At 60.1% G+C, this 11,404-nt stretch overlaps 1 protein-coding gene across 1 annotated transcript; it reads right to left on the reverse strand.

Moving 5' to 3' along the window:
- Positions 1 to 8,893: 8,893 nt before the first annotated feature.
- Positions 8,894 to 10,429, reverse strand: LOC134514755 (cytochrome P450 1B1-like). The gene has a single exon (XM_063332951.1). It carries the CDS (start codon positions 10,427 to 10,429, stop codon positions 8,894 to 8,896), a length of 1,536 nt encoding a protein of 511 aa, XP_063189021.1.
- Positions 10,430 to 11,404: the final 975 nt, after the last annotated feature.

Below are 11,404 nucleotides of genomic sequence, written 5' to 3' on the forward strand. Positions count from 1 at the left end.
CAGCACTGCAGATGTTTGATTTTAAAATTCCTAAAAAGTGTCCAAGTCATAAAAACAGGGGGTGGGTGTATAGGTAGAATTTGTGATACAGAAATACTTGTGATTATATGTATATCATAGATATATGTGAGAGATATACATATTTAGATAGACGCCTATATATTTTATATCACAAACTCCGCCTGTCCAACAGCCTGAACCTCAGGCTGCTGAGCTCTCTCAACGGATTCCTGAGAGAGTCTCCAGCCAAAACTTTTTTTTTTCCAGTTTAACTATTTTCTCTTTTCCTTAACAATATGCGTTAAACGGATCAGTTGGAGTCACTGATTGCACGCCTTTGGGGGAGGTTTTGGTGGGGTGGCGTTTGGAGCCGCTGTGCCGGGTGCTGCATGTGCCGCGCTGGAGGCACCGGGACCCTCCCCTGCCCTCCACCTCTGGGTGCAGAGGGCGCTGGCGCTTGAGGCAAGGCGGTGACAAAAACAGACGACAACAATGACTTTAAAATAGGCGAGTTGTCAGCACTTTCTTCCTCGCTGTGAAAAAATCGGCGGTGGTGTCCAAAACGCGCTCTTGGTCCTTCCCAGTTATGCCTGAACCACCCTACTGGTGTGCGCTGGGGAAGCCAGCCCTGCGCGCCGGGGTGAGTTACTACCAGGGACTACGAGGTTCCCTGCACAATACAAACTTCGTTTTTTTAAGAGGCGCGTTGCTTTTTCAGAGACGTAAAAAGATTTTTAAACGTCCGGACTCCCTCGCAGCGATGTTACTCCTTCACTCCCATGGGGCTGACAACGCCTTGTGTCCCCCTGAACTGCGCTGCGGCGGTTCAGGTGGAATGACTTCGTTTGGAAAGTAGCTCTTTCGCGAGGAAACGCTGGCTACGGGACCAGGGCCGTGCTGTGGCAAAGCCGGCGCTTCCCTGTGGTGGTTTTTGCCAGCTCTCGACTCGTAGGTGACGCCGAGGGGGCGAAGGTGCCGCTGGCGATGGCAGCCGGAGTCGATGTGCCCGACGCTGACACACAGCGGGAGCAAAAACTACCTGCAGACGTTTCCCCGAACATTTAGCAAGGTTTTCTTGATACTCCTCCAAGTTCCAGCTGGCAGCTAACTCGACGCTTATTTTTTAACCTTTGTTACGTCTTGCCATGTTGTGCAGCGTTCGTGACGCGTCAGGTAAAAAAAGTGCAGGAGTAAAACACTTCTTTAATGGCCTTTTTTTAGTCCCTTGCACGTGTGTATTAACCTGCTGGGGTTTTTCCTGCATGAGGATAACACGGAAGGGGAAACGGGTAGCAAACTGGAGCTTAAAAACTGCCCATTTTATAGATTTGGCACTTTTTAGCCTTTTTTTTTTTGTTTGTTTGTTTATCCAAATTAAACTTTCTAAAATTTTGGTGCTGAACTCGTGAGATCCAGGCAAGCGTGCAATTAGCTTTATTTGCTTGAGACGATAGAAGTTGGCAGCTACAGATGGAGAGGTGAACGCTGCAGTCGATGCTGTACCTGCGCGCAGAGCTGCCCTCGCCGGCAGTGGGCACTCGGTCTGTCATTGCGGGACTTTCTTATATTTAATGCCTGCTGTTCTTTGGGTTCCTCAGGGGAATGATGAAGCTGCCTTTTTTGCTTGATGTGACTTTGTCTTGTTTTGAATATTTCCCAGCGATGACCTTTTTTTTTTTCATTCTAAACATCCCACCTTTAAATATTTGCACGAGTTTTTTTAGCTGCTTTCTTTTTGATTGCTTAAGCTGAGCTGGGAAACCCGCCGCAGCGATATCCAAAAGGTGACGATCAGCAGCTTGATTGTTCCGTGGAAGACGCGCGGGGGTGAGGTTAATCAGTCCTGTTCGTCTGCCGCAGCGTGCGTTGCTTAAACCTTCCCGCCTTCCAGACGTTCCTGGTTGCTGCGCTGTGCCGGGAGTGTGAAAGGGGAATAGTCGCGCTGCCGGGAGCCCAGGGCTTCGCTTCCTCGCGGGCGCCTCCAAGCCTTCACCTGTCCCGTAACTTGTCCAGCCAGAAACTGGTCAGAGGGGTCTCTGCGTTGTCTGTTTTCTGGAGGTAACTTTCACTCCGCGTTTCTGCAGATTTCAATTCTCCTTTGAATTTTCGCGGTGGCTGTTCCCAGACAACAAGGGGCTGTGTAGGCTTGGGGAAAAAAATGCCGCTTTGCTGTTCGTCTGCTGCTCGGGATTCCGCGCTGGGTCAGGTTTGGGGGTTTCACCCATTTATGCTCTTTAAGAGGGCGATGCAGGAGGAGAGCATTCTGCTAATTTGCTAATTGCCGAGGTGCGGCGTGGGCTGGCGGCACCTCTCCAGACGAGCAGCCGCGGTTCAGCCCTCCCGAAAGGGTGCTGCGGAAACACGGCTGGGGGTTGCTGAGCAGCGTCTTTGGGAATTCATACCAAAAATCTTGTTTTCCTTGCTGACAGAAGCTGAAGTCATTTTCTTTGGGGGGGCGAAGGCATTTGGTGCGGTGGCGTGGGGTGTGCTGGGCTGTGACCAGAACCGCCTTTGCGTACGAATAACCTGCTTCCCTGGAGGAAAAAGTGTTAATGAAAGGAAGGTAATGCTTCCCGTTTGGTGTTCCTTCTCGGGTGATTTCACCCGGGTGCGTTTATTCGATTCCGGACCTTCGGTGAACGCTTTAAGCTTTCCGTGCATTTGATTGCCTGCTTCGCTTTTGTGGGTTTGGGTGGGTTTTTTAAAAATAAAAAATAAAAAAAAAATACATGAGCTTTGTCTTAGAAGAGCGGGCTCTGGCGTTCGGCTCCCACGGGGGCTTCGTGCGCGGGGTGCTGTCGCTGCGGGGGCTGCGCAGGGCAGGGTCCCTCCGCGCAGGCGGCGTGGAGCCCTGTCTGGAGAGCCATGCGCGCTCTGCTCGGCTCTGCCGGCTGCAGCCTCGGTAACGCCGCTCTACGGCAGAGCTGAAAGGCCATGACAGACCTCGCAGATCCTCGCAAGTGCAGATAAAAGCCGTGTTCTGCCGTTTTCAGTCCGGTCTCCAGGAAGTTACGACATAACGATCAAAAGAACCTTTTTCATTCTGGTTTTCCCTGTTCCTGGCCTGTTGTGACTGAGAAGAATGTGACCAACTACCAGGGTTCTAATTGTGCTAGCATAGCTCGCAGGTTGACGTGGAGATAAGGCAAGGCCGGGTGACTAAAGCACTTCCCAATCATCAACACTTGAGGATTTATTTATTATTTTTTTTTAGCAATAAAACGTGCGGTGTCCCGTTGGGCTCTGGCCGTGCGGGGCAGGGGGAGCCGTTCTCCTGCTGCACGGGGAGAAGGCGCTTCGGAGTGAGCCCCGAGGCCCTCGTGGGTTTCTCAGAGCCGCCTGCGCTGTACACGGACCGGGGCCGCAAGAAATTAATTTGCCTGGAACAAATTTTGGTAGAGACTCTGTGTCCCGCTCCCATCCGGGTAAGTTCTTCTGGGCTTATCCCAGGGTGAGAGAGAAGAATTTCCTGGAGCTACTCGTGTCTTACTTGTAAAACACTCCTACCTGTGGTTAAATTGTGATACTAAAGAATAACCGAAGCTGTTTAATTTATCCTCGCTGTGCTGTTCCGTTTGAAATAAAGTGTTTATAAATAAGGAGAAGGGGATCCTGCTTCACGTTACCTGTGTCACGCTCTTGCTGTTCATGCCGATACGTGTGGAGGCGAAGACACCCGGCAGGCAGGGGGGGGTCTTCTGCATAACAGCCTTGTGCTGGTGCGCGCGGCGCCGCGCCAAACGCCACGGCAGATGCTGGGGAGGTCCCCCACAACGTTACTGTTCGCGTATTTAATAACGCGGGTGACACCTGGAGCACGTTTTGTATGTCAACACGACCCCCACTGCCGCTGGTTTTAAGGTGCACCAAAGTAACGGGGCCGCGCTTGGTGGCAAAGGACGTGCTCCAAGTGAAGCCGTTCCTAAATAAAGGCGGATGATGAGTTGTGCGCCGGCACCGGTGTTCTGCGCTTGCCTTCGTGACCCTAAAGGCCTCTCCAGCTTCCCCGGGGCAGAAACCAGGGAAAGGGGCTGGCAGCTGTGGATGCCGCTGGCGCTGGGCGCTCCAGGCTGCCCGCGTTTCTGCCCCTTTCATGGCAAATTACTTTGCAGAGAGAGCGGGTGTAACACCGACTGCTTCAGCGCTCCTCCACGTCCGCTGGGCTCGGAGCGGTGCAAAGGAGTAAGTAAAGAGGGAAGCGAGGTTTGGGCTCCGAAGGGGACAGGGAGGAGTCGCTTTGGTCGTGTTCCATTTCTTGCATATTGGTGCACTGCAGCCCCGATAGCCCCATCCCTGGGAGAAGGACGTGGGAGTCGCGCGCATGGAAGATGTCCTCTCTCGGAAGGGGGCTGAGCAGCACCAAGCGCGGCCCCGTCTTTCCCTGGGGTTGGGGCTGTCCTCAGCGTGCAGCTGCTCTGTAATCTCTGCTTTTCTTTCCTCTGCAAGGTGACACCCTCGACTGTGCTGGGTCACCCCAGAGAGAGCCTTGGTTTGCCCAGGAAAAGGAGCCGGAGCCCATCGAGGGCCATCGTGCCACGGTCTGCGGCTCCGGAGGGAGCGGGACCCCGGAGCAGACGTCGGGGTTGTGCGGGGTGAGACCCGTGGCACGGGCAGGGCTTTGGCTTGGCCAAAGGTGGGACTCGCTGGGGACAGCGAGGCGGGGATGGACGTGTGGGGACACTGTGATTCGGTGTGAATCTCCGGCTCTTGGACCATCACAAGTTCCTGAAGGACTTTTAAGAGGGACGTTTTGTGACACTTGAGTGTTAACTTGGCGATCGCGGGAGTGGTGGCTTAGAGCGTGGTTGGGAAAATGGTTTTAAGCAACTCGGACATCTCGGAGGAGGTCAGCGTTGACCCGAGCCTTGGGACAGCGTAGCCTGGTCAGAAAGGGGGATTTGGGAGCCGGCAAACTGGGTTACGGAGTGGGTTTCCAATAAAAGGAGCATACCAGAGCTGTGGCCACCTCTCCCCTGTGCCGGGAAGCTTCTGGCTCAGGGTTGGAATAGAGATGTCAACATCGCTGCCTCCCAGGAGCTGGATGCTCATTCCCACTCCCACCCCGGCTTTTTTCTGCTGAACCCAGATTTCTTTGGTTCAATGACACTTGTAATTCCTTGGAAATTCCCTGGCAAAATCTGACCTGCAGAGACCCAGCTCGGTTGGAGAGACAACCTGCGGCGGGGGGGCTGCGGGCTCGCTCTCTTGCTTTGGTTTACCAAAGTTGACTTGGCTAATGTTTGGGTATTGCGTGCAAAGCACAGGAAAATCGGAGAAAAAGCTGACCTCAGGGAAGTGCTTTCACTGTGAAGGGAAAACACAAGGTTAAAGGCGGGGGGATAATGTTGAACGCTTCTGGTTTTGCACATCCAGGCAGCATCGGGCATGAAAACATCATCTCGGCAGCTTCAGTAGCCAGAGATTTCATTCTTTTCACAAGAATTTTGCTTTCTCCAAAGTAAACAGCTGAGAAGGGCCCGAGACGCTGAAGGCAGGCGGGAGAACGCAGGGTTGTGCTGTCTCTGGAGAGCCCGGCGTCACAAACGTATCCCCTAACACAAGTCAGCTTCTCGCTGGCCTGGCGTCAGCTCGAGCGCGACGTCCGAGTTAAAGCCCTTTTGGATCAAGTTTTAATAATGAAGTTGTTTATGAAAAGCAGAAGAGGCTCAGGTGTGTCTGGGCTCAGGGTTGCTTACGTACCTGCAGTGAAGCGTTTTGAGGGCGAGATTGATGATGGACCGATGGCGTTTCTTTGTAGTGAAAGGCTCCGTTCTGCAGCCAGGGCTCTCGTGTGTCTTTTCCTTAACGATAACGGGCGTCTTCCAGCATTTCGGGGGCTCGGCAGCTGCGGTGGCAGCGGGTACCTGCCTGCCTGCAGCGACAGCTGCCGTCGCGCTCGAGGCGCGGGAATGAGTTTGGGCCCGGGGGACGGTAAGTGCACAGCGCCTTTCCCAGCATCCCGCTGCCATATTAAAAAAAAAAAAAAATTAATCATCATATTTCCTGGCAGCGCCTCTCCTTAAACATGAGAAATGAGGTGGTCAAAGTATTGCAAAACTACTCGACTGAGTGCTGGAAGCGGATTCCTCCTCCCCGGCCGCGGAAAGCAGCGCTGCGGTCCTGGGCTTCGCACGCCAGGGCCGCGACCTCCCGCCCGGCAGCACTGCGGTGCCGCAGCAAACGCGGGTGCCTAAATCTCCACGGTTTGGGCTCAAAGAGCCCCGGCTTTAAATTCTTTATGGGCAGGGGCGGGGGGGCTGGAGCTGCAGGGCCAGGGAAAGGGGCTGGGGGAGTGGGTGGGATGCTCCGGCAGCCCGTGACTCTCCTGGGCGGCGGGCAGGCGCCACCGCGGCTCGGCCCTCATGATGCTCTTCCTTAGCCCAGCGCCTTTCCCTCCGCCTTGGCCTTCGTTACGTAAAGAATGTTTAGTTCGAATGGCAGGGGCTGTCTAGTTCTAAGGACAGAGGATGGCCTGGACACGGCGTTTCTGTGTCGGGCTCTGTGTCACCTGCGGGCGAGCAGGGAGTGAGGCGAGGACATGGGAAAACCAAGGGCTGTTTCTCAGCGTCCCGCGGAGATGATGCTCCTGGTGAGCGGCAGCCGCCTCGCCTGTGTTTTGAGGGGTGGGGGCCGAGAAGGAGGAGCGAAACACGGTGCCGAGGGCTTTGCACGGAGCCCTGGGGTCTGAACCTCGGCTTGAGGTTCCAGCTCCAAGGGCTGCTGCTGCCCCCGCTCCGCGCCAGGTCCCGGGAGGCTGTGGGGGGCGTTGCTTCTATTGACCGTGGGCATCGTGGTCATACCGGTGCCACCGCTGGCGCTGCGGTGCGAGACGGCCTTCAACGTGTCCTCGTGTGCTGAGATGGCTTCAAGAGGAGGGCTGAGGCCCCGGGGCTGTTCCCGTATTCGTTCCTCTGTTTTGGTGTACCCATAAAATCAGGTTGAATAAATAACTCCAGCCTGTGGTCCCAGGGCCTCCAGCAGGACCATAAAAGCTGGAGATGACCCTGGGTGGCAAAGCTCCGAGCGGGCAGTATACGATGCCCAGAGAACTGCTGTTTTCTGTCTTACGACATCTCGAGGGATGTTTTCACGGTTGTGTCTGACGAGGAGAAAGCTTGCGCTTGCTCTCAAACCCCCGTACCGCGGAGCCGTTGCTGACCCCTCTCTCGGTCGTGCTGGGTGATTTTAACCCTCACGGAGGTGGCCATGGGCAGGGACACCGTGGTGGCATTGGGAACCCGCCGGCTGCCCAGGGAGACAGCCCAGGGGACACCGCGGTGGCACGGGGATCCCCCCAGCCCTGATGCTCAGCAGGGCACGGCCACGACTGCGGTTCTGTGCTGCCCTTCAGAGGAGCGTCAGGTCCCGCTCGCGCTGTTGGCGAGGGGGGCGAGGAGGGATGTTTGTTCTGCGTTGGCGCCGTTAGCGATACTTGCAGAGCTGGCGCCTGGGTATCAAAACACGCCGTAACACAGAACCTTTCTGGGGCGGGATTTCAATGGGTCAGATGAAAATGGAGCCAAGAGGGGAAAGGCAGCTGCGGCCAGACTCTTTGGAGTTACGGGAAATCCCAACGTGATTTTTAGGACCAGCGTTTCCCTGATGAGAGCAAACACCAGCATGGGCAGGTGCAAAACTGCTTCTGCCTCATCATCCCCCAACAGGACCCAAATCCAGCCTTGCTGCTTGGTACCGCCTCTGAGGGAGATAAATGGGCGCTTGGTAAATTGTTGTCGTGAGGAGGGGTTTGTGCCATCCTCCGAAGCTCCTCGGGGTGGCCACGGGCTGGTGGCGCCGAGATAAGCACGGGTTCAGCTTGGGGGGGCAGTTTCTGTCCCCCCGTGTAACGCTGAGGACGCCCTGACGCAAAGCGCGCTCTGTTAGCTCCCTCACGCCTTAAGAATTGCTGCGGTTTATCTGCTTTAGCGACTCCATGGCGCGGTACAGCCGCGTGCCGGCGGCGTGCGAGGCGGTACTGTCAGTGTCCGAGGCAGCGCCGGCCACCCCGTGGGGACGGATTTACTTCGTGCGGGAGGGACTCGTGCCCAGGAAAAGAGGATTTCCTTACAGCTGCAGGTCATGCTGCCGGGCGTCCTTCAGGAGCTCAATTTGGGGGGGAAAGGTTGATTTTGGAGATGGGCTGGGTCCCGTTTCAGCGAAGCAGCTCAAGGCACACTATCAGAGCCTGGTTTTGGGTGCCCAAAGCCTCTTCCTGCTTCAAGCAGAGGAGAAATACCTTCCCTGGGTGCTCTGTCCCCAGGGACAAGTCCCTCCTCCCCAGCCACCAGTGGGGTCTGGGGAAAGGGGGTGTGAAAGCCCTCCCAAAACCTTCCCAAACCTCCTCCTACACCTAAACCGGAGCAGGGAGAGGTGCTTGTGGGTTCAAACTGGTGGTGCCATCCTCCCACCCCACTGCAACTGGTCCTTAAATGCTGCTTAAGCTCCACCAGCAGGACCCCCCCCAGCCTCCCTGAGCTCCCACGTGGTTTTCCTTGGCCTTGGGAAGTGCATTCCCCACCCCCAATACCCTCCTCCAGCCTTCTGCTGCCATGGGTGAAGCCGCTCGCTGCACCCCGGGGCGAGGCGGGCTCCGGTCCTTGCAGGGAGGTCCCCGTGGGGAGGTGGGTTTGACCCGTTGTGGGGTGGGGGAGAGCTGAGGGGATGCAGGACGGGGGCTCAGGCGTGAAATACGCCCCCAACCACCACCCCCAGAGAAAACGAGTGGAGCCAGTCCTGTGCCAAAGGCGTTTATTGCTGCGGGGACTCGCCGGCTTCACCCTCTGAACGGGGACAGGGATGGTCCAGGGCAAGATCTGCCTGTTGGCAAAGCCGGATCCCTCCCCCCCACCCCAAATCAAAGGGTTGCGGCAGAGCTGGGGCCCCCGGCCGAGGCTCAGGGCTGGATGAGCGCGGGCTGTCTCTGCCGCACGCTGAGGGTGAAGGGCCGTGGCTTCAGCGCCAGCCCGTGGATGCAGTCCATGGTGAGGTGCTCCGCCGGGTTGGCGTGGAAGGAGCACTGGTGGAGGAGGATGGCAGCGAAGAGGAAGAGCTGGAGCTTGGAGAGCTGGTCGCCGATGCAGCGGCGCTGGCCGGCCGAGAAGATCATGACGCTGCCAGCCCGATCGCGGTCCAGGCGCCGCTGGGCATCCAAGAAGCGCGTGGGGTCGAAGCGTTGAGGGTCAGGCCACTTGCTGCCATCATGGTTGACCGACCACTGGTTGATGAAGACCACGGTGCCCTTGGGGATGTGGAAGCCCTCCAGCTCCACGTCGTCCGTGGTGGCGTGTGGGATGGTGATGGGCACGAAGCTGCTGTAGCGCAGCGTCTCGTAGATGAAGGCCTCCAGGAGGGGCAGGTGGGGCCGATCCTCGGCTGTGGGCAACCGGGAGCGTCCCACCACCTGGTCCAGCTCGGCCTGGAGGTCCCGCTGGAGCCGCGGGTGCTTCAGCAGCAGCAGGAGGACCCAGGAGAGTGCCGTGGAGGTGGTGTCCTGCCCCGCGCCAAAGATGTCGGTCACGGCACCCTCCACGTCCTCGGGTCCCAGCCCCTCGGGGGGCCTGTCGCCGCGCTCCACAGCGGCAATCATGACGTCGCTGACGTCGCGGAGGGCGTGCGGGTCGAAGGTCTGGCGGTGCTGGGCCACCTTGGCACGCACGAAGCCGTGCAGCTCCCGGTTGAGGGCCTGGAAGTCGCGGAAGACGCGGCGCACGGGGTTGGGGAAGCGCAGGAGCCAGGGCAGCACGTCCACCATGCTGCCCGCCCCCACCGTCTGCCCGAAGCGGTCGTTACGGCCCAGCAGTGCCGTGAATTCGCCGTCAGTGTGGCCGTAGCGGCGGCCGAAGCAGAGGGCGCAGAGGACGTTGGCGTTGGCCACCACCAAGAGCGGGGAGGGCTCGAAGTAGGCACCACCCTGGCTACGCCGCAGGAAGAGCCGGACCAGCTCGCCCACCTCGGCCGCCACGTGCCGCTCCACCTCGGCCGCCGTGGAGCGGGCGCGCAGGGCGGCGTGGGCCAGGCGCCGGCGCGCCCGCCATCGGGGCGAGCAGGACCCGAAGGCCACGCTGCGGCCCCCCGACACCAGCTCGAAGGAGGGGAAATCCGGGCGGCCGGCGAAGCGGGTGCCCAAGCCCACCAAGGCCCGCCGGATGGCCGCCTCGCCGTTGAGCACCACCACGCGCCGGCGGCCCAGCCGCAGCTGGAAGACGGGCCCGTAGCGCCGCGCCATGCGCCCGAAGGCCTGGTGGGGCAGGCGGCCCAGCTGCAGCGCGTTGCCCACCACGGGCCAAGCGAAGGGGCCCGGGGGGCTCCTGCGGTGGCCCGCGGACCCCCGGGCGCGGCGGCGGGCCCCGGCCAGCAGCAGGAGGGCGCCCAGCGCCAGCAGCAGCGCCGGCCCCGCCGCCGCCCCCTCGGGGCTCCCCGCCGCGCTCATGGCCGCGGCCGCTCTGCCCGGGGGCCGCCGCTCCCCGCCGCTTTATCGCCGCCCTCCGAGGGGGGGGGACGAGCCTCTCCCCTCCCCCGGAGCGGCCCCGGCCGCCCCCAGCTCCGGAGGGGGCCGGGCAGAGCCGCGGGGCGGCGGGAGCGGGGGTGGGGGGGCGGCCCCGACGGGGCGGCCGCGGCCGGGCAGAGCCGCGGGGGGAGCGGGGGCGAGGAGAAGCCGGGGGGGGGGTGATGGAAAAGGGGGTGCTGGGCTTTCTTGCGGAGAGGCAAGCGGCAGCCGAAATTTATCGGGGGGGGGGGCGGAATTTGTATAATGCCCTATTCCCCCCCCCCCCCCCGCGAAAATTGAGCTGCCGAAGCCCGCCCGGGGCAGGGGGGCGGGGGGGGCTCGGTGTCCCGTCTCCTCGTCGGGCTTTTCCCCTCTTTCCCCGCGCAGGGCTGCGGGGCCCCTCGGCGCTTGCGGTTTTTGAGAGCCTGGCCCCGCGCTGCGCCTTTTCGGTGGAATTTGGGCTCCGGGCGGGTTTTCGTGACTCCGGCGCTGGCTTTCGGCTCGTCCCCGAGCGGCCCGCGGGCCCCCGACGTCGCCTGGTCCTGAGCATCGCCCGGGGGGGGCTGTCGGAGGTGAGGCGGCGGGAGGCGGGGAGGGATGCGCGGCCCCCGCTGGGGCTCGTTACCGGGCGCCCCGAAAGCTCCCGGTCCCTTTTCCCCCCGGCACCCGCCCGCGGAGCCCTCGCCCCCCGCAGCCGCCGGCAGCCGCTTCGCAGAGCGCCTGGGGGGGGGGCGTCATCGGCAGAGCCGGCGTTTTTCTCCCGCGTCCCCCCCCCGCGTGTCGCGGCCCCCGGGGCGCTGCAGAAGAGGGTCCCGTCGAGCCAAACGGGAGCAAAGGGCGGCGCTGCGGGGGGTTCTGCGCCGCTGTCACAGCGGGGACGCGTCCCCCCCCCCCGCCGAGCATCCCCCGCCCGCCCCC

The sequence above is a fragment of the Chroicocephalus ridibundus genome, chromosome 4, assembly GCF_963924245.1.
Source record: "Chroicocephalus ridibundus chromosome 4, bChrRid1.1, whole genome shotgun sequence".
Lineage (NCBI taxonomy): Eukaryota > Metazoa > Chordata > Aves > Charadriiformes > Laridae > Chroicocephalus > Chroicocephalus ridibundus.

What these genes read in the sequence shown, in the direction of transcription:
- LOC134514755 (XM_063332951.1), bottom strand. Translation starts at nt 10,429, where the DNA reads ATGAGCGCGGCGGGGAGCCCCGAGGGGGCGGCGGCGGGGCCGGCGCTG.